The sequence below is a fragment of the Sminthopsis crassicaudata genome, chromosome 5, assembly GCF_048593235.1.
Source record: "Sminthopsis crassicaudata isolate SCR6 chromosome 5, ASM4859323v1, whole genome shotgun sequence".
NCBI lineage: Eukaryota > Metazoa > Chordata > Mammalia > Dasyuromorphia > Dasyuridae > Sminthopsis > Sminthopsis crassicaudata.
In genome coordinates this window covers 97,885,975-97,912,960 of record NC_133621.1, presented here as the reverse complement: position 1 = coordinate 97,912,960, position 26,986 = coordinate 97,885,975, and the positions used below count along the sequence as shown (strand labels likewise).

General features: G+C 36.9%; 1 protein-coding gene across 1 annotated transcript; it reads left to right on the top strand.

Annotated features, from left to right (window-relative positions):
* The first annotated feature begins 1,139 nt into the window (after positions 1 to 1,139).
* LOC141542928 (TRPM8 channel-associated factor 2-like) lies at positions 1,140 to 26,676 on the top strand. Its single transcript, XM_074267645.1, is given in 10 exon segments — positions 1,140 to 1,260; positions 3,522 to 4,159; positions 19,146 to 20,134; positions 20,564 to 20,655; positions 22,275 to 22,488; positions 23,521 to 23,760; positions 25,404 to 25,444; positions 25,446 to 25,742; positions 26,275 to 26,379; positions 26,381 to 26,676. Coding segments are annotated over 9 exon segments (2,751 nt in total). The 5' UTR covers positions 1,140 to 1,260; positions 3,522 to 3,536; the 3' UTR covers positions 26,531 to 26,676.
* The last annotated feature ends 310 nt before the right edge of the window (positions 26,677 to 26,986 follow it).

Sequence of the window (26,986 nt, the reverse complement as noted above, 5' to 3'; positions counted from 1 at the left end):
AAACATAATAGAATGGATGGGGGGAGGGAAGATGGTTGCATATGAAACTGCAAATCTATTATGTACAACTTGCTATTCCTTTTTAGTTTATAATAAAGTTATCATGAATATTTAAAAATTGTTGACTACTATAAAAAGTACTTTGCCTTCCATAGTAAATAGTAAATATTACTATTAGCATATAATAAACCATTGCTATTATTTTGTAGAAGAGGAAATTAATGAGGCTTTAATAGCTTAATTGATTTTACAAGCATTAAGTAGCAGAATTGAGCATCTAATCCAGGGTTTTTTAACTTGGGTTCCAAGGAATTTTTTTTTTCCTTTTTAAAGATAGTTAAAACTTATTTCAGTATAATTGCTCTCCTTTTTAATCTTAATTTTTATTTTATGCTTTTAATAATATTTTCCCTGAATGGCACTATTACACTACAACTGTGCCAAAAGGTAGGAGTGTGCTGATAAATGCTTTAAAACTGGTTTTTTAGGAAGGGGAATAATATACAAATGACAAACTTTTAAATGTATTATTTAATATTAATATTTTCCATTAATTTGTTAAATCTAGTCCATCAACAAAATAAATCAAGCCCATTAGCTTATACTCATTTCCAAGGTGTAAATGTTCACACTGAAAATTTTAGCACTAGACCAAGCTGTCTGCAACATTTCAGGAGTCCACTAAAAAGGTTTAGGGTTTGGGAATTCTAATCTCTCTCCATTTGCCTCCCTTTCTCCCCCTTTTCCTTCTTCCTTCTGTCTCTTTCCACTCTGCTCCTCCCTCTCTCCATCTACACTCTTCTCTCCCTTCTTCATCTTCCCTCATCACTCCGGATCTCCCTTTCTCCCTCTCTTCCTTTCTTCCTTTCTCCTCCCTTTCTCTCTCCCGTTTCCTCTTTCACTGCCCCCTTTTCTGCCTCTCATTCTCCCCACAGTCCTCTCCTCCCTCACTCCCCTTCTGTCTCTCTGTCCTCCTCTATCCTCTCATTAAATAGGACTGTGTTTGGGCTCAAGATCCCAGAAAGACTTCAGACTGCCAGAAATCACTACGAGAACTCAGCTGATTTCAGCTCTGGTTTCCTGGCTCCACCTTATTTAGGGTGGTAGCCAAGCGGACCAGGAAGTGGAGAGGAGGGAGATTCTAAGACACACCTCCTCCTTCCAGCTACGTCTCTAGTCTCACTTATTCCTCCTTGTCACTTCTCCAGAGGCTTCTCCTTTCTCCTTGTGATCCCGGAGCTGAATCTGAAAGACAGGAATGTGAGTTATCTCCTTTTTCTGGGTCTTGGACAGAAGGCTTTTCCCCTCCCAGCCCTCCAAAGGAGAGCAAACTGGCTTTTGAGCTGGGTGTGTGATTTAGGAAGTGAGCAAATAACAACAGTGTTCGGTGCAAAGGGGTTACCTCTGGCCTTGCCAATGAGAATGTGTATATAAATGAATAATCTCTGTACTCTCAAAGGTGTCTATATTTGCCCTTCTGCTCTAATGCTCTATTTGACTTCTGCCAACTATGCACTATCCCCTTTCAAAGCCTGAAACTCATCCCTTTCCCAAAACTACATTATAGAATCACTTTTGAGGACAAGTCTCAGACTCCCAAGCTAGGAAACACAACCGGAATATTATAGGATTTAGAATCAGAGAAAGTGGATTTAAATGCATACTCTGACACTTTCTATTATGATCCTGAGAAATTTCCTTAATGGATGCTTTCTAATCTATAAAAATGAGAGGATGAGTTCCTTCTAGCCCTAGGGATTTATGATCCTGGAGACACCAGTGGAAAGGTCACTGAGCCAGGACCCAAAAGAGCAAGGTTACTCTAGTCAGCCACCCCTTACTCTGAGGCCTGGTCAAGTCAATTCTTCATTAAAACTTCATTCAGGAACTTCATTCATCATCTGTAAAATGGCTCGATTGTAGGGAAGGTGGGAGATGGACTCAGTAATCTCCTTGAAATTCTTCCAACAGACTAATGATCTCTGCATTGTCTCTATGGTAGGAGAACCAGGTGAAAGAGTGTCCTGGAAAAAGAAAGAAAGGGTCCACGGTTTAAAAAAAAAAAAAAAAAAGTAACAGCTATTCCACAGAGGTCAGGGAATATGAGAAAAGTCCAGGATGCTTGACAATTAGGAAGTCAGCAATGCCCTTAGAGCTGGAGGGACAGGAGACAGATTGAGGAGAATTAAGGAGAGAGTAAATATGGGGTAGGAGGTAATATATGATGTGCACATCTCCAGTGCATCTTGGGAAATGAATCTAGCATAGCCTGGTTGTTTCTAATTTTCCTTCTCCTACAATCCTATTGGGGAGCTTTTAGTACAGTTTCTGTTCTGCCTGGGGGGATAATTATGGTAGTTCTTTTTCCTTTATCCTCTAAACTTTTCTAGGTTACACTGCATAAAGTCTAGAGCAGGGGTTCTCAAACTGCAGCCTGCAGGCCAGATGCTGCAGCTGAGGAGATTTATGTGGCCTCCTAGGTTGTGGCAAATGGGCTGAGGGGCAGAGACAGTGTGAGGTTTTGTTTTTACTATAGTCCGGCCCTCCCACAGTCTGAGGGACAGTGAACTGGCCCCTATTTAAAAAGTTTGAGGACCACTGGTAGAAGATCTGAATTCGAATTAAACCTCAAACAATTACTAGCTGTGTTTTTCTGGATCAGCCACTTAACTGTAGTTTGCCTCAATTTCCCCAACTGTAGAATGAGAATTATAATATGATTTGCCTCCCAAGTTGTTGAATGGATTAAGTTAAATATTTATAAAGTCCTTAGCACAGAGCTTGGTACCCAATAGGCACTTGATAAATGCTTGTCCCCTTTCCTTCTTTTTTCTGGATTAACTAAGTGGAAGAAAATGATCTGTGTTTGGCTGAGTGGAATTATACACTTTTAAGGATATGGATAAAATTCAGTCTCTTTGGTATCAACTATTGCCTTCCCTGATGACTATGACTGAGCTCCCTTGCTTCATTTTTCTCATTTACAGAGTGGAGGGGAATTTCCTGGTAAGAGAAGAAATGAATTACAATCTTTAAAACCTTTTCGACAAATGAACCTATGTAAACCAAAGAGCTGCAGCTAATTATGTCTTTCTTTTCCAGTATTTGTTTGGGGAAGAGGACTACAGGATTAATGTTTCCTGATTTTATAAAAAGGGAGGAGAAAGGGAATTGAATTTGCCTAATAGTGAGGCAAATGAGCTAGTGAGGTTTTGTTTTTTTGTTTTTTTTTTAATTCCTATGCCCAAATCTGGATGTTTTATTAAAAGGATCTTGTCCAGAAAATTAAATGGTGAACATCTAGAAATGGAATTGATGAACAAAATTAAGCAGAATGACTTCATCAAGAATAAATTATGTCAGATTAACTTGATTTCATTTATTGAGACTGGTACATCAACAAGGAAGCCTAAGAATTATGGAAGCTTTTATTAAGCATTTATCATGTGCAAGTTTCACTGGTGGGAGGGGCAGGATTAGGACTAAATCTCAAATCTCAAACTTTGCTTCTCTCCCTACAGCAGGCTAAAAAAGCCATGGCAGTGTCTCCATCAGATGATTTTGAGGTCCTAGTTAAAGGGCTGAACAGTTGGAATCTCCCCAGTGGTCCTGTCCCTTGTGAACTATTGCTGATTGGTGAAGCTGCCTTCCCAGTCCTGGTGAATAAGAATGGCCAGGTCTTCATTGCTGCCTCCCATTATGGCCAGGGTCGCATGGTGGTCATGTCCCATGAAGGCTACCTGCAAGATAGCATGCTGGCCCAGTTTCTTTGCAATGCTGTGGGCTGGCTCAACCAGAGACCAGGAAGTGTTGTTGGGGTGCACACATCTGTGGAACCTCTTGCTGGCATTCTCCGTGACTCTGAGATGAAGGTGCAAATTATGAATGGCCTTGAAGACTCTGTTGGAGTTTACTGCATCAATGCCTATGACAGCACCTTGGCCAAAGAGATGATTCAATTTGTGAAAAATGGTGGGGGCTTACTTATTGGGGGCCAAGCTTGGTATTGGGCAAGTCGACATGGGCATGATAAGGTTCTGTCCAACTTCCCTGGGAACCAGGTGACCAGTGTAGCTGGTGTGTACTTCACTGATGCCTGTGGAGAGACAGGCTTCCTCAAGGTCTCTAAGAAAGTGCCTAAAATTCCACCTACACTCAGGTGAGTATCAGGGGTGTGGCAAGGACTATACTAAGAAGATTCCTTTAAGAAAAAAGAATTAGAAGGATATTTTGAGAAGAAAAAGTTTCATTGGAACTCTCAGGTGACAGAGAGGTTATGGACAGAGTAATTGGAAATCCATAATTAATATATTTGGTTAGAGGTAGAGCCTTGGGATCATTGCTATATGAATATCAGTGTCCATTTTGGAAAAGAGAACAGGATTGAGTAAATAAATAAGGACACAATGATTGTGTTCTTGATGAATTTAAGTCATTAGGACCCAGATGTACTTTACAGCTAGATATGAAACTGCCAGGTACAATTATTGAACTATTAACAAGGATCTTAGAATAAAAGATTAGTTAACACAGAATGAAATCCTGTGAGACATGAGAAGAACTAACATTATTTTGATGTTCAAAAAAGTAAAGAATGTTGAATAGTATGAATGTTGCATACTATTTAGGCCAGTGATCTTGACTTGAATCCCTAGCCAAATTCTAGATTATTTTATTAACAGGATGATTGGTATTTGTTCCCCAAGTTAAATGGTGAATGTATAGAAGGACATTGATGACTATAAAGAGCTAGTATGGCTTCATCAAGAATAGACTGTGCCAGGTTAGACTTACTTCCTTTTTTGGTACTTTTCTGTAGACTGGCAAATCAGTAAGGTATTCTAGGAGCAAGTAGAGCAAGCATTTATTAAGTGCCTACTAAGCACAGCTAAGCACTATGTTGTGTTTCATAGATATTATCTATACCTGTATCTCCTTACATCTTCATATTTATAGATGAAACTGAGGTTAACAGCATTAGTGACTTGCTGAACATCACAGAACTATGAAGTGTCAAAGGCAGGATTTGAACTCAGGTCTTCCTTTTCCATGTGAAATACTTTATCCACTGCACCTCTTAGCTACGTTTAGGGATAGAATATATGTAGGCATTAGCGAATAATTTCACAAATGCTGTGGATGCTTGGTGTTGTGCTAATACATAAGACAAAAAGGTATGGTTTCAGAATTGGTTTAAACTGTCAGATTGGAGTAGTGATTAATGGTTTCTTGCTAGAAGGAGTATTCTGGTTGTTGCCTTTTAGGAATTTGTGCCTAGCTGTGTACTATTCAACATTTATTCAGTTTTTATTTAATTAATTTAATTTTAATCAGGATTAAAGCACAGATGGCATGCCTGTCAAAATCAGGATCCAAAAGCTATATAGAATAATTTTCATGTAACATTGAACTGAATGCAAGAATATGAAAATTATTCTAGATAAATGTCAGATCTTTTACCTGGCTTCAATCAATTTCAGAAATACAGAATGAGTCAATTTTGTCTGGATAGCTCTTCAGCAAAAAATCTTTGGGGTTTTTAGTGAGTTGTACACTCAACATGAGTCAACACTGTGCTATGGCAACTAAAAAAATAAATGGTTAAGTCTGTCTTAGGTTTGATTAAGAGATGCATATGCTCCAGAATTATGAAGTGTTATGGTCCTTCTCTTCTTTGACATGGTCAGAATGCATCTGGTTATTATGTGATTCTGCAAATTGATCTGTAGAGGTCAAAGCAGATATTTAACTTGTTAACCTGACCGAAACAGGGTACTGTCTATCTCCCCTGAGAAGGAGGCAATGGATATGGCTGGAATCTGGTTCACAAGTACAAATAGGTTTACAGGCCTCCTCATAGTCACTGGGAAGAAGCCATAAGAAAGATGCCCAAGTTGAAGAATCTTGATAACAAAGAAATGATGTTCACCACTACAAAAGGCCAGTTGGAGCTAAGATGCTGGAAATGAACGGGGCAGAAGGGTGAGGGACTGTCAAAAATAATTGTTATTCCCAGGGCTTGGATGCAACATTTGTTTATCAGGGAGCTAAGTGTATAGTCGATAGAATGCTGATATCTGGATTCAAATTGGTGAAAATTAATATTGATGCTGTATCATTGGATTGTTAATATTAAACTGTAATATACTATTTTGTAGCAAAAGCTTCATCTTCTAGCCTAAGTCAAGAGATCTCTCTCCCAAAAGTAATCTACCTGGGCTGGGACCTTAGGTTTTATTTACCCTATAAATAGATCTGGGTCTTCCCCCAGAGATATGATCATCCTTCCTTGCTTTTTCTCTCATCAAAGTTGGGGGTGATTTGTTCTGCCAGTGAGGAGACCAAGCCAGTAAAGACCTCACTGAGATGGCATTCACTGAAGGTCTGAGAGGATTGGATCAGCCACACTTGAAGGCCAATCTACCACCAATCAGGCTCAGGGGAGGTCCCAATGACGTAGTGTCAGAAGGAAGACACCTGGATTTAAAGCCTCAGACATTTATTAAAGGTGTCACTCCTGCCAAATCATTGAATCTCTACTTCAGTTTCCTAACCTGTAAAATTGGGTGTGGAAGTCTGATGTCAAGATGGGCCATCTCCTAAACTGTCTTTTAGGGCTGGAAGGAACGGTGTTACTCAGCAGCAGAATGGATTAAATCAATTAACATTCATTTTTGTGTACATTTTTTAATTCCAGAAAGACATGTTATACCTGTATTGCTCCTTAACATTTTTTTGCAACTTAAAGACTGTCAGAAAGGAGATTAGCTGGTACTTTATTAACCATCAGTCATTTTTTCCCCCTAAAGTAATTCTAGGACACACCCAGACTTTTTTAGAATTCTAAATTGAGATGATCACTACTGACTTAATTACATTTGAGCTTGTTGTCTCTAGGCAGTTTTCTTACATTCTAATTTCATCACTAAAATCATTTAAGTTTTTTTTTTTAAAACATTATTTCTGCATGTAATTAGAAACTCACTTATTCTATGTTTATTCTGTAGCAATGGGTGACATTTTCTTGATCTTGTCCAAAAATCCATTTTCTTGTTAGTTTCCTAAGCATCTTATTCTGCCAACCAAACCTGTTTTTCCACTCTCTAACTCCGTAATCTTAGGTAAATCTTACTTTCAAAATTGTTTGTCAAGATTCTCTAGTTGGAAGTTGGAATCATGCTGATGGGACCTAATTAGGTGCTCTTAGAAAATTTGATAGCATATTTTTGTAGTGGACATGATGAGCATGATTGTTAGGGCCCAGTCCCCATGGAATCCTTACTTCTGCCTGACATCTACTTTATTCCTTAAGCAAAAAAAATTTGTTTAAAGCTAGAGGAGGCCTTCAGCAGTCCCCTCATTTTACTGAAGAGAATTTTGGGATTCCAGTTAATTAAGTGACTTACACAAAGACCCTCAAGTAAAGTAGCAAAGTGGGATTGAAATCCATGTCTCCAGACCTCAAATCTGGTGCCCTTTCCACCGTACCAAAATGCTTTTTCAATCCCACTGACTCCAATTTTTACTAACCAACCTCTTAGTATCAGAAAAGAATCTCCTCCATGGGTGAATTTTCCCTAATTAATCCAATCGCCTTTGATGAGTTCTTAACTTACACCTTCATTTTGTCCTGTATGGGCACAGCTCACCTAGTATTAGAAATTAGTTCTGGGAAAATGTGATTTTACTTGAAACACATTGGAGAGGTCATTTATTCCAAAGTTATAAATGAAAGCTACTTGGCTAGGTAATTCAAATATGGTCTTTAAAAACTTTGAATGTATTGTTTTACAAATTTGAGACAATTATAGGTTTAGGCTGAGCTGGATTGGGTAGGGCTGAGTAGGTTGACTTGAAGTGTAGAAACATGATCCTTCAAGATGTAAAGGCAGACTTTTACTCATTTTTGTGGGTGGCAACTAGCAAAATGAGTGGGGTAAAAAAGAACAGGGTATTTAGGGGAAAGTATTGGCTTGCTAAAGAATAAGAAAAAAAAAATTCATTGGCATCCTAACAATGATGGGGGGGGGGGAAGATTAATTCTTTCCCTCCCAGAAAGCCTCTAACCTTTAGTATAATATCTAGCAATTCTTACATAAGGTAAAACTTTCTAATAAACAATAGCCTCTATTGTCTGTGACTGAGGAAGTGACTATGCATTTCCCCAACATAGAAGCAGGACAACTTGGTTAACTCTGGTAAAACATGTGAAAAGGAAAGAGCAGTTTATTAGAGCTGAAACCTGGAGGTTTGGGAGCCTTCTTTAATTTTAAAAAAATTTTGGTAATATCTGAATCCCAATTTGAGAGATGAAGGAATCCACTGCCCTTTTGCTCCTTGGTCTGCTTTGCTCCTTGCATTCAGATGCCTATCACACATAATCTCTAATTACATTTTCTTCTGCCACTGCCACAATATCTTATTTTACAGTCATAAATTTAGAAGTAAAAGCTACATTAAAATACAAATTAAACTATTGTTCTAAGGTCAAGTTCATTGCTTAATACAACACAACTTTTAAGTAACAAAATTTGGAGGGGTCAAACTTGGGTTTCCTGTTTTGATATCCAATTTTCTTTTCTAAAATCATCCTGTGAAAATTCTAGAGCCCCAATTTCCTGATAATCTAACCCAGGCTCAATTTCTTATTCAATTTTGGGCTAAACTCATTATTCATCTTGAGCACCTGTGTGCTGCAAATGCAGTTAGGCCCTGACCATGAAGAACTGAAGGCTGGTTGATAATTTTTTTATCTTATAGATTATTAATATCAAAAATAGCTTAGAGGCCAATCTTTTTTTTTTTACTAATCTAATAAGTCATTTATTAAGCTGCATGAAATAATAAGAGCAATATTCATACTTCATACTCTTTTTTCCCCAGTGATGTTAATAGCAATTAGGTGGTACAGTGGTCTCAGACTTACTAGCTGAGTGACCTCAGACAAATCATTTACCCTTTGTCTTCTTCTGGGGATAATAATGGCATTTACCTTCCAGAGTTGTGAGTATTCACTGAGATAATATGTGTAAAGAGTTTAGTGCAGTGCCTAGTATATAGAAGATCCTCTATAGATGTTTATTTATTATTATTATAAGCCTTTTTTAATGACTGTGGGTCTCATTGAAGAGACTCAATGCAGTTTTAGACTTTGTGAAATCAATGCAATATCATCTGAAAACAAAAGCGACGGGTGCACTTTGCAATTAACAGGGTGACCCTCTCTCCTTTAGATTTTCCATAGGTGATCCTCTATAATACTAATAAAATCTTGGATTAATATCTATCTCCTTCTTTTCTGCCTCACTTAGATATTGTTACTCATTGAATTGCTGAAGAACATTCTCTCCATGTTTGCATCCTTCATAAACTGTCAGTGGGATGCTAGCTTTTGAGGAAAGACCCTAAAGTATCATATTTCAGACATAACCAATAACAAGACTAGCTAGCATTATATAGCACTTGCTGTGTGCTAAATACCATGAGAAGCTTTTTATATTATCTCATTAATTATTACTACAACCCCGGGAGATAGTTGTTATTATTATGCACATTTTATAGATAAGGAAACTGAGGCAGAGATTAAATTACTCATCCAGGGTTATACAATTAATAAATATCTGAGGCAAGATTTCAGTTCAAATATTCCTGAGTCCGGACTCATGCTGGACTGGGACTAGCTAGCTAGCTAGTTAAACTAGCTGCTTAATTGATTTTGAAATGAGTCCCATGTTGAAAACCAATCATTTTCTATTAATTAACCAATATTGATGTGTAGGGCAGCTAGGTGATGCAGGGCAAGTAGGTGGTATAGTGGATAAATGCCAGGTTTGGGGTCAGGAAGATTCATTCACTTACTGGTGACTCATTTAAAAATCATTTAACTTTGCCTCAGTTTCCTTATCTATATATGGAGCTAGAGAGAAAAATGTCAAACAATCTTTGCCAATAAAACCACAAATAGTCTTGCAAAGAATTGGATACAACTGAAATGAGTAAACATAAAAATGACATGTAGAATTGCATGGGAAAATGTTGTATCTTGCTCATTTTTATCACAACATCTTGGACTTTACAATCATAAATTTAGAAATAAAAGTTATATTAGCATCCAAATTAAATTATTCTTCTAAAGTCAAATTCATTACTCAATACAACACAACTTTTAAGTAGCAGTAATTTTATATGAAGTATTCTTCCTCTTAAGAAAAAGCATCATAATTTGGTACGTAAAGTTCTACACCTGGAATGAGAAAATCCTGGATTCAAATTCTGCTTCATGCTTACAAGCTATGTAACCTTGTCTCTTTCTGTGTCTTAGTTACTTTGTTAAAAAGGAGGCTAAAAAAGACTCTATTTCACAGGGTTATTGTGCAATAAATGAGATATATGTAAAATACTGTATGAACATCCTATTATTACAGGACTTTGTATTATAGATTCTTTGGTCTCTTTCATTTTTTTAGTTTCAAGTTACATATTTTCCTTTGTCCTCCTTTCCATTAAAATTTTATGTAGTGCAATAGAATATTAACAATGCTAAAGTCCCAATGAGGTGAGACCAGCAAACAAAACTAAGAACAAGAATTCTATTTAACTGTGTTAAGAGGGGGAAAAAAAGAGGATAGAAGAAGAGTTGACCTTCACTTACAGTGCATAGGACAGAGATGCCAAATATCAAAAAGAAGGCAGAATTGCTGTATTCTTGGTTTGCTTATGTTTTATCTATTGATAAGAATGTTCTTTGCACTGGAAATGACAGAACAGAAAAAATTAACAGGGAAACAGTGCCTGATAAAAGGATGGAGAACGAGAATAACTACTTGTTTTTGGTGAATTCAAGTCTGATCTAGATGAACTCCATCTTGGATACTGAACAAATTGGCAGAGATATTTATTAATTTGTTAGTGATATTTGAAAGATTATGGTAGGTACCACAAGGAATAGTACCACAAGATTAGAAGACAAATAAAATTTGCTAACTTAAAGGAAAGGAAAGGGAGGAGTCTTCAAATTCTGATTCCTGGGAAAAATCTAGAATGAAATATTAAAGATAAGATTGTTGAATGTCTTCAAGGGGAAGTGATGATTACAGAAAGCCAATGTGGCTTCATTTAGAACATGTCAGATTATGGAATTATCTTCATGTTTTTGATAGAATTACTATATTAGTAGATGTAGAGGATGCACTGGTAAGAGTTTACCTTGATTTTAACAAATTTTTTGATAAACTATTTTATACTTTTTTGTGGAACAAAATGAAGATATGGACAAGATAATACAATAACATGAATTCATAACATGATCTCAAAGAATAGTTGGCAATACGTCAACACCAGTGAGAAAGGGAGTGTCCAATGGAGTACTTCCAGGTCCTATAATCCAAGGACTGTTTTTAATAATGACTTAAATAAAGATTAATTGTTATGCTAATAAAACTAAAAATACCACAGAACTAACTTGTTGGACAGTAGTTTGGATCTAAAAAGACTTCAATAAAATGAACATAATAAAATGATATTCAATAGGGATAAATACACCTGGGTACCAAAGAGTAAATTCACAAGTTTAAAAGATAGCTGACATTGGACATCAAAAAATCTGGAAATTATATTAGATTATAAACTCAATTTTTTAGTTAACAGTGTGATGTGGTAGCCTTAAAAAATGTCATTTTAAGAGGTATATAATTTTCATAAATAAAAAAACAATGATCCCAACAGTATTTTGTCTTCATCAGGCATTATTTAAAGTATGATGTTCAGCATAAAACACCATAATTTAAGGATATTAATAACTCTAGAATATTCAATGGAAAGAAACAAGGACAATATAGGAGTTTGAATGCATGTCATATGAGCACAGACTAAAGGTACTGGATGTATTTATCTTATAAAAGACAGGATATGGGCAGACATAGTAGTTGCATTCAAATATTTGAAGGTTTCTCTCACAAAAGAGTTCTATTTGGGTGCAGAATGTAGAACCAGGAAGAAAATAAATTACAAAATGGCAAATTTTTACTTCAAGAAAATATAGAGCTTTTGAAAAATGGGATGTACTACTTTAAAAAGTGGTGAGTTCCTCTTATAGAAATATTTAGGCAGAATCAGTATGACCATTAGTATGTTATATTTCTTTTGTGCATGAACTACACTACATTATATGATCACTGAGGTAAAATCCAATTGTCAACTTTTTGTGATTTCTGAATGTTTATGTTGACTCACTTTAGTGGGTTTTATCAACTTCCTCATAAAATTTTTCTACTTCTTAAATTTTCTGTTGACATACAAGTTATTGCTTATGCAGCTATGCAGCTATAATACAAGAGGCAAATTGGGATGTGGCATATACCACTGGATATGATGTGAGAAGATGTAGGTTTTGATTTTACCTCAGATCCTTACTGGCTTTATAATGCTAGGTAAGTGTAATGTTCTTTGTTTATTTTACTGGGGGGTCTCTGGAGGTCTTGGGAGCAGCCTTCATTTCAGTTCAGTAATCACCACAAGAGGAGCCAAGTGTTAAATTCTTAACACTTAATGCTTAAAATCTTTATTGTCTCCTTGCCTGAAGCCCAGGCCAGCTTTCTTGAGGTCCTCCTGAATAGCTTGGTTTCTGTGGAGGCAGCAGGAAGACCGCCACCATGGTCTCTGTCTTGAAGTCTGTCTCAGTCTGAGAGCTTGTGTTTCAGCCTCCAGACACCACAAAGGTGGACGTTTGAATGAAACTGAATCCAAAGGTCTCTGCTTCAGCCTCCAGTCTGCTTTGTCTTCTCTAACTATCTAGCTGAATTTGTCTGAGCTTATATGCTCTCTTATCATAGGTGTGAATCTTGTAGAACTATATTAAGTACTAAGTACATATACTGAACTACCATTGTCTTTATCAATTCCACTGACTTAACACCTTGTAAGAATCATTGTTTCAGAGTTTTGGCCCAAAACAGGTAAGTCTCTTAATCAATCTGGGTGCCTGGTTTCCTTATCCACAATATCTCTAGGGTTCCTTCTAATTCTAAATGTATCATGCTATGATTTATTTTTATGGTGCTTTATTTCCTTATGCTCATCATGGACTGAGATGACCAAAATGCCCCATGAAATGTTTCTTGTTGACTTTAGATAAAAATCAAACTCCTCTATTGCCTTCTCTAAAATGATTGCCTACCCATTTATAATTCAAATTCATTATTTATTTATTTAAAACTAAATACAAAATAAGAAAAAAAAAATAGAAAAAGAAAGAAAAGGAAAATAAAAACAAAACAAAACATTGCCATGTGCAGAATATCAGGAAATTTTCAAAATATGTAACAATAAATTTGCATTTCAGGAAAGCATATATGATAAAAAAATTTATATTCATGACTGTCCTTTTCATTGCTTCCTTTTAGGTTATTCTTTTGTTCTCTACTATGTACTTTTTATTTTAATCTTTTTCTGCTCCTTTTATCCCCCTCATCTCTCCTAAATAATTGGCTACAGTTAAGCATGGATAGGTAGATAAATAGAAGATAGATAGATAGATAGATAGATAAGAATATATATATATATATATACACACATCTGCATGCATATGTTTACACATATACATTTATATATGTGTAAACATGCATCCAAAATAGTATTAATATGGCTGACATATAATATAAATTTCTCCTTTAACTGAATTGTTCAATTTGATTCTGTCCACGATCAATGATTACTAGCCCTACTTTTTTTCCCTAATAAATTCAGTTTCATATACTTATTGTAGTTTTTGTGTATTTCTCTTATTACTTAGCTCTGCTAACTTCTACTTCAATTCTCTACTTCTTAACCTCTAGGATCCCTCCCTTATCTTGTCCCCCTACTCTTTCCTTCCCTCTATCCCATTACCATTACCACTCCCATTAATTTAATCACCCTTCTATATAGACCCCATCTTATCCTATATCATCCTTTCCATCCCTCTTTATCTCAGTCTGCCCTACTCCATAAATCTACATACCCTACTATACCCCACCTTACCCTTTATCTCTTTCCCAGAAATCTATACGCCTAGTTCTTCTGCCTCACCCTTCTATATCTCATCTTATTCTATTTCCCTCCCCCTTTATTTCTTTCTGGATTTTGGAAGGTGCTATACTTTTCATGGCATATATATATATATATATATATATATATATATATACACACACACACACACACAAACATATATGTGTATGTATCATTTCCATATAGATGGATGTGGTTCTCTATTTAATCCATTCCAGATATGAGTAGATTTTCAGAATTACCAGCCTTTTTCTTTCCTCTAATGCCTCTGTGTTACTTCTTCCTGTGCACCTCATTTGTATAGCATAATTACTATTTTTATCTTTTCCTAGGCAGCTCTGCTCCAATCTTTCTTTTTGAGCTACCCAATTTACTAATATCAATCCGTACTATTATTATTATTATTATTATATAGCTTTTTATTTACCCAAACATATGCAATTTTTCAACACTGATCTCTTGCAAAAACTTCTGTTCCAAATTTTCCCCTCTTTCCCCCTATTCCTTCCCCTAGACTGGCAGATATTCCAATATATATTAAAATATATGTTAAATCCAGTATATGTATAAATATTCATACAGTTATCTTGTTGCACAAGAAAAATTGGATCTAGAAAGAAAAAAAAACTGAGAAGGAAAACAAAAATGCAAGCAAATAACACAGAAAAAGTGAAAATTCTATGTTATGATGCAAACTCAGTTTCCACAGTCCTCGCTCTAGGTGTAGATGGCTCCTCTTCATTACTGAACAAGTGGAACTAGTCTGAATGCATTCATTGTTGAAGAGAGCCATGTCCATCAGATTGAGGATTGCATAGTTTTGTTGCCATGTACAATGATCTGGTTCTGCTCATTTTCACTCAGCATCAGTTCATGTAAGTCTCTCCAGGCCTCTCTGAAATCATCCTGCTGGTCATTTCTTACAGAACAATAATATCAATCTTAAACATATGGTATACATTTCCATGTAAAAAAAACTTAAGCAATTTATCCTTTTTGAATCCCTTGAAATTAATTTTTGATGTTGAATATTATATGTAAAATCCAAAGTTTGGTTAGTTTGAGAAGAAGCCTGAAAATCCACATGTTTGTTAAATATCCATTTTTTTTCTTTCAATATTATGTTTAGTTTTACTAGATGTGATTTTTTTGGCTGCAATCCTGGTTCTTTTGATTGTTGTTATATATTATTTTAGATCCTGCAGTCTTTTACTATATCTGTTAACAAATCCTGTACAATTCTAATTGTAGCTCCAACATAATTTGAATTGTTTTTTTGTTTGCTTGTTTGATTCTTATAAAATTTTCTTTTTGACCAGAGGGTTTCAAAATTTGGCAAAAAATATTCTTCTTTATTTTCCACATAGGATCTCTTTGAGATGGTAATTGGTAGATTTTTTTTCTCTATTTTCCCCTTATTATTCCAGGACAACTGACTTTGATAACAGTCTTGTTGTGTCAAGGTTCTTTTTTTGGTCACAGTTTTCAGGTAGTTCATTTATTCTTAGATTTTCTTTTCTTAATCTGTTCTTCATATCTTTTTTTAATAAGATGTTTTACATTGTCTCCTAGTCACTCTTTTTATTTTGTTTTATTATCTTTTTGGTCGCTTATACCTTTATTGGTTTCCCCTTACCCAATTCTAATTTTCTTTTTTTTTTCAATTAAAGCTTTTTATTTTCAAAACATATGAACAGACAATTTTCTACATTTACCCTTGCAACCTTGTGTTCCAAAATTTTTTTCTTCCTTTTCCCCACCCCCTTCCCTAGACAGCAAGAAGTTTAGTGTTATGTTAGACATGTGCAATTCTTCTATACATATTTCCACAAATATTATGTTGCACAAGAAAAATCAAATCAAAAAGGAAAAAACAAAATGCAAGCATACAATAAAAAAGTGAAAATACTGTGTTGGGATTCACACTCAGTCCTTGCAGTCAATAATTTCATCCAAGAGAATGATAATAATGAGACAACATAACAAAATTTATGACATGCAGCCAATTCTAATTTTTCAAGAATAAATTTTCTTACTTAAGACTCGATATCTCTTTTTCTAGTTGCTTAATTTTTTTTACTATAATCTTATTTTTATTGGATGATTCTTATTTTTTTAGTTTTTTATTTTTTATTTTTCTTCCTTCTGTAATTTTGTTTGAGAAGTCTTTTTTGAGTTCTCTAAATTCTTTCTGGGCAAGTAGTCATTTAAATGATCCTTTGGGGAAGGAGAGGTTATTTTTTTAACTTAGGCATCCTCCTCTGATGATGAACTCCTCCTCTCCCCCTCCCCCCAGTCTTCCCTATTTCCATAGTAAGTTCCTATGGTTAGTTCTTCATCTTTTGTTTTTGTTTGTTTGTTTGTTTGTTTAATGAGAATTATTAGTATAAGAACCTCTAATCTTGGGGTGGGAGAAGGAGGACAAATGGTACCTCTGGCTTCACTTCAGCTCTTCTCTCCCACTCTATATCTCTCCCGGCAAGTGCCCACAACTAGCAACTTCTGCACTCACTGGGTGTACTGGTTCTTTCTGGCTTAGGGCTGTATCACAGCAGCATATCTGGGCCTGGCATTTCTAATCAGCAGAGGTTCCCTCAGTCTTCCTGGGCTCAGACCCCCAACTCCCTATATTTTCCTGGAGGTGAAAGTTCTTACGGTTATGGTCTGAAGCTTCTTATGAACCCAGCTCACCCCAGGACTCCCTGCTCACTGTTTCTCTAGAGCTAGCCTAGATGTGTTTATACTTCATACTGGTGAGAACTGGAATAGTAGGAGCTTTCTTTTTTTCCTTCTGAGATTGTTCTGGAAGGGCCCCTATTCTCCCCCAAGTTTTATTTGTTTTTTTGCTTATGTTTGCCCTGAGCCACATATTTTTGGTTTTGTTTTTTTGTGAAGAAATCTAGAGTGCTTGGAATTTTCTGATCTACCCTGACATCTTCACAGAATCCTATGCAAATTTCAAAATGTTTTTTTGCTTTTACTGATAGTACAAATTTTAATATTGGTGACTTCATATCTTCTAGTATTAACTTTGTTATTGAACAGGATCATTGCTTAGGAGAACCAACATTTAGATGAATAAGTATTCATTAAGCTAGCCTAAAAACAATGTAATTATCAGTGCCTTCTTCCCCCTTTAACACAATTCTTCCACTTGTAAAACAGAAGCCCTGAATACCAGAGGCTTAAGCATTGTTTCCATTCCAATCTAATTCACAAACAAAAATGTTGTGGCCAACTAAGCCTCTCCTTGCTTAGTGTACTAAACTTTGAATGAATGAAAGAACCTTCCTTTCAGACTTAAATAGAACCTTATAGGATTTCTTCTCTGACATAGCCTATAAGAACTTAGTCAACTCCATGACATGATAAAGATCATTTGTGGAAGGAACAAATGAAATCATTTTAAAAAATACTAGTCCTTGTTCTAACCATTTTTTCTAAAAGAAAAAAAATTGGCTGGTAATATCTTTGGTTCAGTATTATTAGCTAGTAGAATTTATTTTTTAAAAAGAATGGTTTCAAGTAACCTGGGAAGACTCGAATGTACTGATGGAGAAATAAATTGGCAGATTGTCTAAAGTCCAAACAAGAGTGATCAGGATAAGGAATGCACTGGAAAATATGCCACTGGAAAACAAGTTAGAGAAGTCAAGAATGCTTTGAATGAAGAAGTAGTTAGGGGAAACAATAGCATGACAGTTATCTTCAAGTAACTGAAGAATTGACATATGAAAGAGAGAATCTATGTTATCTTAGATGCAAAGGACAAAACTAAAAACATGGCAGAAATTATATTGAAAAAGATGTTTGTAATGTCCAGACTAGCTCTCTGGAGGATCTCTGGATGAGTTTTGGTCTTAGATGGAGGAGTGATGAAGGCAGAAGAGCCACCAGGAAGATCTCTGTTTCTGTCTCTCCTTCTGTGATCTTCTGTGTCTCCTCTGTGATTGAGTCTTTCCTCTTAGTGTCTGAGTTTGAGGTCTCTCCAGTTCTCTCAGTCCTTAAATACCTGAGTATGATTACACCATTATATCACATTAAGTATATGCCAACTAGAGTGATTACATCATTAAATCACATTAAGTATATGTGAACTAGAGAACCATTATATCATGGATCCCATTGAGTAAACACCCTGCTGTAAGTATCCTTGCTTCAAGTAGAACACAGTGGTCACGCCCTCCCTGACTTCTCAGGGAGGGAGATAAGAAATTCCAAAGGGAAAATGGGGAGCCAAACCAGATATTTTTTAGCAGGTTTCCTCTGGGGTGAAGGATCTTATACCTCAACTCAGAGTTCCCCCACTATCTGTGGCCCTCTACAGATATCAATTCATTGTAAAGAAGGCTATTTTTTTTTCAAAACAAATGTCATTATTATTATCACTCTTTTCATTATCATTAAAATCTGCAAAGTATATCATTCTGTTTGGCTGGATGTATAGCATCCTACCTGTCAGCCTAGAGAGCATGAAATGTTAGGTTGATTACTCTTCAGATAGTTTTGCCTCTTCAGGGTGTAATTCAGTGATGGCAGCCATCTGTCACTTTTGTACCCGCTATTTCTGTAATCAGTGGTGATAGGACATTAAAAGAAACCTATCGTAATGGTTGGCACTGCAATGCCAATGGTCTTTTTCAGAACTTAGTAAATTCAAGTAATGGTCAGATGACCTCTTTTTATTTTAGAGGGATAGTTGCTTCATCTTATTTATTTATTTATTTGTTTGTTTGTTTGTTTGTTTATTTTTTTTGCTAAGGCAATTGGGATTAAGTGACTTGCCCAGGGTCACACAGCTAGGAAGTATTAAGTGTCTAAGATCACATTTGAACTCCGGTCCTTCTGACTTCAGGGCTGGTGCTCTATCCACTGCACCACCTAATGCCCCAGGGATACACCCTTCTGATTGGGCTAGTACTAGATGAACTTTTAGAACCTTTGCAAGTCATTATTGCATCTAAGTAGGCCCCTACATATAACAGGCCCAAGAAATATGACTCATGCAAAATAACTATGTGCATTTTTTCAGGAATATCCCCATCTCCCCTGTTCCACAACATTCTTTTAATCACTAATAGGAACAAATGCCTTATTTTCAGGTTTGGGGAGAAACTCTCTCAGGACCAAGAGCAACTCCTGGATGGAATCACAGAGCTGGATATTAATACTGGTGGACAACCTTCTCAGCTTTTGGTTCATGGAGCCTTGGCTTTCCCTCTTGGGCTAGACTCTTCACTAAACTGCTTCCTGGCAGGTGCCCGCTATGGCCAGGGTCGAGTGGTACTTGCTGCTCATGAGAGCATGCTCTGTGCCCCTAAACTGGGCTCTTTTCTGTTCAATGCTGTTATCTGGCTAACAGGAGGACAAGCAGGCAGAATTGGTGTTAACCCGAACCTTAAAAAATTATTTTCCCTGTTGTCTGATAGAGGCCTGAACTGTAGCCTAGAATCTCAACTGACCCCTGGCTTGAGTGTTTACTGCTGCTCAGCCTACAGTGACCAAGAGGCAAGGAAGCTACATGAGTTTGTGGCAGAGGGTGGAGGACTACTGATTGGAGGTCAAGCCTGGTGGTGGGCCTCCCAGAATCCTGGCAAACATGCTGTGGCTGATTATCCTGGAAACCACATCCTCAACCCCTTTGGACTCAGCATCCTAGGTTACAGTCTCCAAAGTGGACTGTTTCCTGTTCTTGTGCCCAGTGAAAGGAACTATCATTTCCGCTTAGCATTGTCTCACTTCCAAGATGAAGTGAAAGGAGACAAAGTCTTGGCAGAAAACTGGCATTCTAAGCTAAAGAGGGACTGTGGGGCCTTCCTGAAGATTCCTGCAGAAGGAATCCCTGCCTATGCCTCTCTGCATAGATTCTTGAAGAAAGTGCTCAAGCAAACTGGCATTCCTCACGTCAGCCAGGATAACCCTGTGCACAGTGATTCGTGTGAGGCTACGCTGCTCTGTGTGGCCACTGAGCTTACTCAAAGTGGGACAGATTGCTTTTCACTGGTCCACAGAGCTAGTAACGGGACTTGTCCTTCTCAATTGAACTCCTCAGGACCCCCTGTCACCATGGAGATCAATGGTACCAGTCCAGGTAAAGATGGAGGATAGGGGCTAATAGATAGTTGTGAAACAATGGACTAGATGAATCCTGTAAGGAATCACAGGGCTTTGGTTGCCATAAGAAGAGCCTGTGCCTTTAAGATGATATGGCTTGAATTACTGGGAGTACTTAAAGGGAGTTAGAGGATAAATAGATAGGAAGCAGGTTGGGATCTCTTAGGTTTAAAGAGAGGATGGCAAGTCTCTGGGAGGAGGTTTGAAGGCTCCAGAAGAAAATGTGGGACTCTGGAAAAGGGATAGAGGAGCTCTTGGGGGTCATATAAGGAATTTAGAGAGGGATATGAGTACCGTTGTTATATCCTTGGGAGTTTTAAGAGATTGTGTAGGAGATCTGGAAAAGGTAAGAAGAATGAGAAGATTTGGGTATAAGAATTCCATCAATTATTATGTCTCTCTTCAGATGTCACTACATGGGTGAGCACTGGACTCTACCTCCCTGCAGGCTTTACTGTATACATCAGAATGCCAAGGGCTGTGTCTGCTGGACTACAGGTAACTCCCCTGTAGCTGCCTGTTGCCTCTGTTGTATAAACTTCCTTCTAACTGTTCCTTGCTCTAAGCCTTGTCGTCTATATAGCTACCACTACCATCTTCTAATATTCCTTATTGTTATGATGTTGCTTTAAATTTATTATTTTTTAAACAAGCATTTGTTTTCTATTCCCCTAAACTTGTCCTCTAGTTGAAAAAAAAAAAAAAGAAAGAAAGAAAAGAAAAAGAAACCATGGTCAAGCAAAATGAATTTCCACACTGGTAATAAATGTACATTAAACTCCATATCTTGAGCTCATCTGTTCAGGAGGTGGATAATACATTTTATCTTTGTTCCTCTAGAATCTTGGTATGTAACACTGATCAAAGTTCCTGCAAAACTATTTTTCTTCATAATGTTGTTATCATTCAAATTGTACTGGTTTTGCTAATTTCATCCTATTAATTTGTACAAGTATTCCCAGTTTCTGCTTAATATGTGCCAGATGCTACACAAAATGCTCATTTCTTATAGCAAAGTAATATTCCATTATTTCATAAATGATCATTTGTTCATTTTTCTCAGGAGATGGGCACTTCCTTGTGGTTTCTAGTTTTTTTTCCTTAATTGCAAAAATAATTACTTTATAATTTTCCTTTTTTTTCTTTCTTTGGTTTCTTTAGGATACACATTTTGTATTGGTATAAGTAGGTAAAGATTTGTACAGTTTAATTGTTTTTTAAACATGTTTCAAAATCTCAGAATGGTTGTACCAGTTCACAGCTCCACAGCAACCAATAAATATGATTAAACCTCCCTCTTCTTCTTCTTGTCCCTCCCTTCATTCCTACAGATATTTCCCATCAGTAATGATTTATCCCCTTAACCAGATTCTGTCCTAGAAGAGTGTATCTTTTTTTTTTGGTGAGGCAATTAGGGTTAAGTGACTTGCCTAGGGTCATACAGCTAGAAAGAATTAAGTGTATGAGATCGATTTGAACTCTGGTCCTCCTGATTTCAGGGCTGGTACTTTATCCACTGTGTCACCTAGCTGTCCCAGAGAATGTATCTTAAACAGCAAGGGATATCCAGTGAGTGGAGCTCTGGTGGGTTTCATCCAGTAGGAATACATATTCAGAGGGGTCTATGCTTTATTGTAGTTTCCCTCAATGAAGTCAAAATTGGCCAGGTGAGAGGTCTCGAGCTGGTATAAATATCAGTCAAATGTAATTCTTTCTGGAATGAATGCGTCTCTCTTCAACATAAAAATATTTCCTTACAACAAATAGCTACCAAGTTTTGTCACACTAGATTCCCATTCCATGCAGGATATGTTCTCTAACACAGACATCAAGGTACAATTTGTGATGTTTCATCCCCGATGTCATCATTGAAGATTAGAGTTATAATAAAAACAACCTATTTTTCTTTAATAACTCATTATAGATTTGTCATTCATGATTTTATGAATCTTTATTAAGTCTATATAATTGTTCATGTATGAATTGTTGGAAGTGTTGAGTCATGCCTACAAAATGCCATAACTTCAGGCTAGTTTTGCATGAAAGACACTGATAAATGATCTAGCACACATGCTTGCCAGTGGCTGCTACCTGTGCTCATGAACTCCCTTTCTCAGGTACAAATCGGCTGCCACTCTGATGATCTCAGCGGGGCCAAGAAGCTTTGCCGAGCACCTGTGGTAATTCACCGCTGCTGCCTGGACAGACCAGAGCTGTCAGTCTCCTGCCTCTGGGGGGGCCTCATCTATGTAATTGTTCCTAAGGGCAGTAACCTGGGTCCTGTGTCAGTCACCATCTCTGGAGCTGTGCCTGCTCCATACTTCAAGCTGGGTGAGTGAAGGCTTCATGAAGGCTAAAGCTGGGAAAAGGGTGAAAGGATTATGAACAAGTTACAAAGGAGGAAAATAATGTGTAGCTTGGATTGGAAAAGAGGAAGATGATATATTGGGGGATAAGGAAGAGATGATCTATTTTAAAATAGAGGGAGAGGCATTAGAGGACTTCATGTGTTCATGGAGAATTCACAGGACCATGAGGAGAGGTGACTTGGGATTGTTCTTTTGTCTGCAGGAATGGGGATAGAATGCATAGAAGAAAAAGGCACAGAATTTAAAACCAAAGGCCTTGAGTTCAAATTCTAACTCTGCTATTTACTAACTTTATTATGTCAATCATTGTAAGTCTCTCATCAGTAAAATGAGAGAGTGTACTAAATCCATAAACTTGTTCTGTAAGAATTTATTTCTAACTGTATTTCAGTATAATTTCAGCCTTAGAAATTAGAAAAAAATTTAAAGACTTAAAATAACATAATGTCCAGAAGAGGTGAAGTGATAGATCCTCTGTAACTAAACTCATATATTGGGTCTTTCCTAAAACTGTTATGGGAACATTAATTAACTTTACCATAGATAAAAGATGACCTGAGATGACAAATGATTAAAGGGTGTTATATGGGGATTAATTGAAGAAACTATAAGTATATAACCTGGAAGAAAGAAGACTTGAAGGGATATGGTAGTTTTCTAATATTTGAAAGGACGTTAGATAGAATTTGGATTGTATTTGATCTGTTTAGGCTCAGGGAACAAAACTACAAAGAGTGAGCATAATTTAGAGACAAATTTTACCTCAATGTAAGTAGAAAAGACATAACAATTAGATCTGCCTCTATGTGAAATGTTTTGTCCTGGGAGATAACAAATTACTCAAAAGTGGGAATTCTCCAAAAAAAGAGACTGAATGACTAATTCTCAGGAACAGAGAGAAGGGAATTCCTCTCCTCTCCTCTTCAGGAATATGCTGAAGATGGTCTCTTAGATTCTGTGACAGGCCCATTAACCCCACAATCTCTATCCTTAGGGGAGACATCTCTGGAAGAGTGGAAGAGCTCTATCCGTCATCACCCAGTGCCCTGGGGGGAGCTGGCAACAGACAATATCATCCTTACAGTGCCCTCTGAACATCTTGAAGACCTAGAAAACCCAGAGCCATTACTTCATCTCTGGGATGATATGATGAGAGCCGTGGCCAGACTTGCATCAATAAGCTTCCCTTTCCCTCGCCCCGAGAGGATTGTAGCTGATGTACAGATCTCAGCTGGTGGGTGTTCTGGAGGCTGGGATGGGAGGCTTTGTACATGATAAATCAATGCAAAGTCCACAAATATTTATTAATCTCCTCTATTCAACACATTATGTCTGATGTTTGACAGTACAAGTAAGCAAGGATTGTGAATTAGTTAGGAAGATATAAGAAAAACAATATTGAAATTTGAAAGTGGACACAAAAATCATTAATAGCATTCAGTCATCTTTCTCTAGCTTATTCAGTAAACATGTATTGTATGCCTCTATGTATACGACAGAGGCTTTTACAAAGTATTGCTAGAGAAAATAATTGCTATGATGTTAAAGGAGGGGCTTCAGTATGTAGAAGAATGATTAAAGAACAATCATTGGAAGGTATAGGAAATGAGCTGGCATTTGAAGAGTGGCTAGAAGTTAGGTAGAAAGAGATATAGTCAAGTCAACAAGTCATTAAGCATTTATTGAGCACCTATTGTGTACCAAACACTGTTCTAACTGTGATAAGGATAAAGAGAAAGTCAGAAGGCAGTCTTTTCCTCTCCAGAACCCATATATCTTAATGAGGAAAAACAATTTGTAAACAACCACATACAAAAATGATTGACTCAGTATAAACTGGAGATAATTTCAGAGGGAATAACTGGATTAAGGGAATAATCACTTATTTCAGAGACTTGCACCCAGGACTGCATAAACTGGAAAGAAAAATCATAGTTCCTCCCTTTAGGACACTTCACAATATAACTGGAATTATTATAAGAGAGTAAAATCACCCACTGTTCTTATCTTCCTAAGTTATGATTATGATACATGAATGTATAAATGTATATAAAATAATAATATTTGTTCACTGCCAAACATTGTACTACATGCTTTATAAGTTCCATTCGTATATATATATTTATTTATTTATTTATTTATTTATATATATATATATATATATATATATATATATATATATATATATATATATATATATATATATAAAATTGTTTTTTCCTGAGGCAATGGAGGTTAAGTGATTTGCCCAGGGTTACACAGCTAGGAAATATTAAGTGTCTGAGATCAGATTTGAATTCAGTCCCTCCTGACTTCAGGGCTGATGCTCTATCCACTGTGCTATCTAGCTGCCCCTTTCCATTCATATTTCATGTTATCCTCACAACAACCCTCAGAGAAAATGCTTTTATTATCCTCATTTTAGAGTTGAGAAAACAGATTAAGTGATTTGCCCCTAGTCACATAACTAGAAACTATCTGGGACCAGATTTGAATACAGGGTTCCCTGACTCCAGGCCCAGCACCCTATCCATCATAGAGCTTAGCTTCTATGAGAAGAAAAAAAATTAATACATTAATCATTATGGTATCGTGTAAAATACCAAAAATTATAAAATATTTAAGTACATAGAAACAATATAACCTTTATGTGAAAGATGAGAAATTGGGGCTGAATGAGTGGCGTAAAATAGAGAACAAGGTTTTATTCCCTGTTTTTGGCTAAGCAAAGAGAAGCTATCTATTTTCATATTTATGTGAGCATGTTGGGGATGAGATAACCCAGGGGAGAGATGTATTTGAGAGTAACCTAGGGGTGGCAAACAGGACTCTCACACCCAGAAATCTCTGTCTTGTTTTCCTTTCTTCACTCCCCAGGCTGGATGCATTCAGGATACCCTGTCATGTGTCACAAAGAAGTCAGCAGAGGAACTAGTCAATGAGAAGAAAATAAAATTTAATGGCCTCTGGGGTCCCATCCATGAGCTAGGCCACAATCAGCAACGAGGTGTCTGGGAGTTCCCCCCACATACAACTGAGGCTACTTGCAACTTGTGGTCTGTCTATGTACATGAGATGGTGCTAGGCATCCACCGGAGCCAGGCTCACCCTGCCTTGACTCCCTCAAAAAGAGAGGCCAGAGTAAAAGAATACCTGAAAAAAGGGACTCCTCTGAAAGAATGGAGTGTCTGGACAGCACTGGAGACTTATTTGCAGGTACTGGAAATTAACTGGGGAAGAAAGGGAAATATTACTATTATCTGCTGCTGCTACTACTATTATTACTCCTCTCCTAGCATTTATGTAGTGCCTCCAAAATGTTTTTAGGTTTTCTCATTGATGCTCACAAAGACCCTGACTACTACTCTCTTAACACCATCTGTAGTACACCTTGGATGTTCAATTTACTATAGGTGGTGTAAAGGAGTAAATTAATCAGGAATATGCTACCTATCTGCAGGGGAAAAAAAGAAAACTTTCATTGTGATATTACATTATATTGAATTATTATGTCAAAATTTGGGTAAGACCTAATTTCTACTAGAGTGATTAAACATTCTTGGAATCAGGCATTTACTCAAGGTGGGTAGTAGAGAATAAGATCAATTGATCATTTCTAAATGGATCTTTGGTGCAGGAGAGGAGGGAATCTTATTCATAAAGTAGAGTCATTGCTACTCACATGCTCGGTTGCCTCTGGAAATTCAGACCCTTATTTTTGACCCTTTTTCTCTTTCTCCTCTCTCAGCTACAGGAGGCTTTTGGCTGGGAGCCTTTTACCCAAATCTTCACGAAGTATCAGACCTTATTAGGAGTGCCCAACAACAATCCTGGCAAAATGAACCTATGGGTAAAAAGTGTTCTCTCATCAAGTACAGAGGAATCTGGCTCCTTTCTTCCAGAGCTGGGGCTGGCCAGTGCAGGAGGAGGTGGCTGCTTCCCTGGCCTGCCTCCCTGAGTGGCAAGAGAACCCCATGAAAGCTTACCTTCTCATGCAAAATTAAGGGATTCCCATTAGGCTCAATGAATCTGTGGGCAGGATATAGCATCATTTCTAAAACTCAATCTATGAATTGGGTGGGCAATACTCTGGTTACAATAAGTCAGTCCTATTGAAACAGCAAATATTTATTGATCATCTTTGGTGTTCAAGATACCATAGGATGTTAAGGGAGTTAAGTTATCAGGAGTATGTCACCTCTCTGAAAATGAGAAATCCATGTGGAAACTTGTCCTTCTATATCCAAAAGAGGCCTTAGAACACATTACAAATTAGCATCAATTATTCCTTCTTTGGGCATCTGTTTTTGATTTAAATGTGCTATTATTCACCAATATAATATAATACTAATAACATCGGATTTGGAGTTGGGACTTTGGTTTGAATCCTATCTTTGCCATATAGTGCCTTTATGACAGAAAAGTTGCTGAATCTCTTTAGGCCTCAATTTCCCTTTCAA